The sequence below is a fragment of the Selaginella moellendorffii genome, unplaced genomic scaffold (assembly GCF_000143415.4).
Source record: "Selaginella moellendorffii unplaced genomic scaffold, v1.0 SELMOscaffold_266, whole genome shotgun sequence".
Lineage (NCBI taxonomy): Eukaryota > Viridiplantae > Streptophyta > Lycopodiopsida > Selaginellales > Selaginellaceae > Selaginella > Selaginella moellendorffii.
Window position 1 is genome coordinate 1 of NW_003314524.1, and position 911 is coordinate 911.

The 911-nt window shown below is 46.4% G+C and overlaps 1 protein-coding gene across 1 annotated transcript in view; it reads right to left on the reverse strand.

Moving 5' to 3' along the window:
• Window positions 1–25: 25 nt before the first annotated feature.
• LOC9641028 overlaps window positions 26–911 on the reverse strand; it is a gene marked incomplete at its 3' end in the record, with an annotated part of 5,426 nt that continues 4,540 nt past the window's right edge. Inside the window, exons 22-24 of the mRNA XM_024667953.1 lie at window positions 594–836; window positions 392–538; window positions 26–314 (exon numbers count right to left, since the gene is read on the reverse strand). Of these exons, the coding sequence (XP_024523721.1) occupies window positions 26–314; window positions 392–538; window positions 594–836 (679 nt within the window). The remainder of the gene's footprint in view (window positions 315–391; window positions 539–593; window positions 837–911) is intronic.

The window sequence follows — 911 nt, forward strand, 5'->3', positions numbered from 1 at the left end:
ACTTGTAGCTCCGGAAAAAAGCTACGCCTACAAACCGAGAACCGGCGGCCCGCATCAGCTGTCATGAGAGCTTTGAGCAGCTCGTTACGCTTTCCACAGAATGGGACCAATCTGTGAACGTCTCCACAGCCAAGATACACTCTCCAGCTCAAAGCTTGCATAGCGTTCTTCAACGTGACGACGTAGAAGCCTTCTTTTCCGTCGAGAACAACCCTGAGGCTGTACTTCATGTCTTCTGTACTTGAAATTCTTCTGCTGAGCAGCACATTCTCATCGGTGAGGTAGTCTTCCTCGGGAAACACCTCCACTTCCATCTGCAAAAGTGAAAAATAAGTATTTTTGCATGGATAAGTTCTTCTTGGGTGAGAAAACAAGGAGCCAACAAAACAACCTGTTCGACGATTTCATTGCTCAGAAATCCAGGAAGGTTGAGCTCGTCGCGTGCTTCAAACTTGAGAGCTATTTCTTCCCCGCAGCCTCCGGCAATTACTTGTGCTTCACAAACAAGTTTACAAGCAGCCGCCAGTTCAACTTGAATCTGGAAAGATCCAAAGGTGTTCATAATTATGAATGAAACGTGCTTGGCGTAGTACCTCGAAAGCTAAGCTCATAAGTTGATAGTCCGAGTGCCATGCTCGTCCTTCCCACAATCCAGGAGTCTTTGGCACAGTGAGTCCCCTTAGCTGACACTGTCCCTTGTTGACGACATAGCATATGTCTTTGTCCCAGCTCATTGAGATTGTGCCTCCTATTGCTGTGTCGACGTTACCAGCTTCGTCCACAACATGAACGTTGAGTCCGGTAACTTCCCGTCCAATGTAAGATCTTTTTGGTTGCTGAAAGCAAATACAGTTTCGCTTCTCGAATGAAAAATGGATAGGCATATTGTGCTCACCTCAAATGCAAATTTC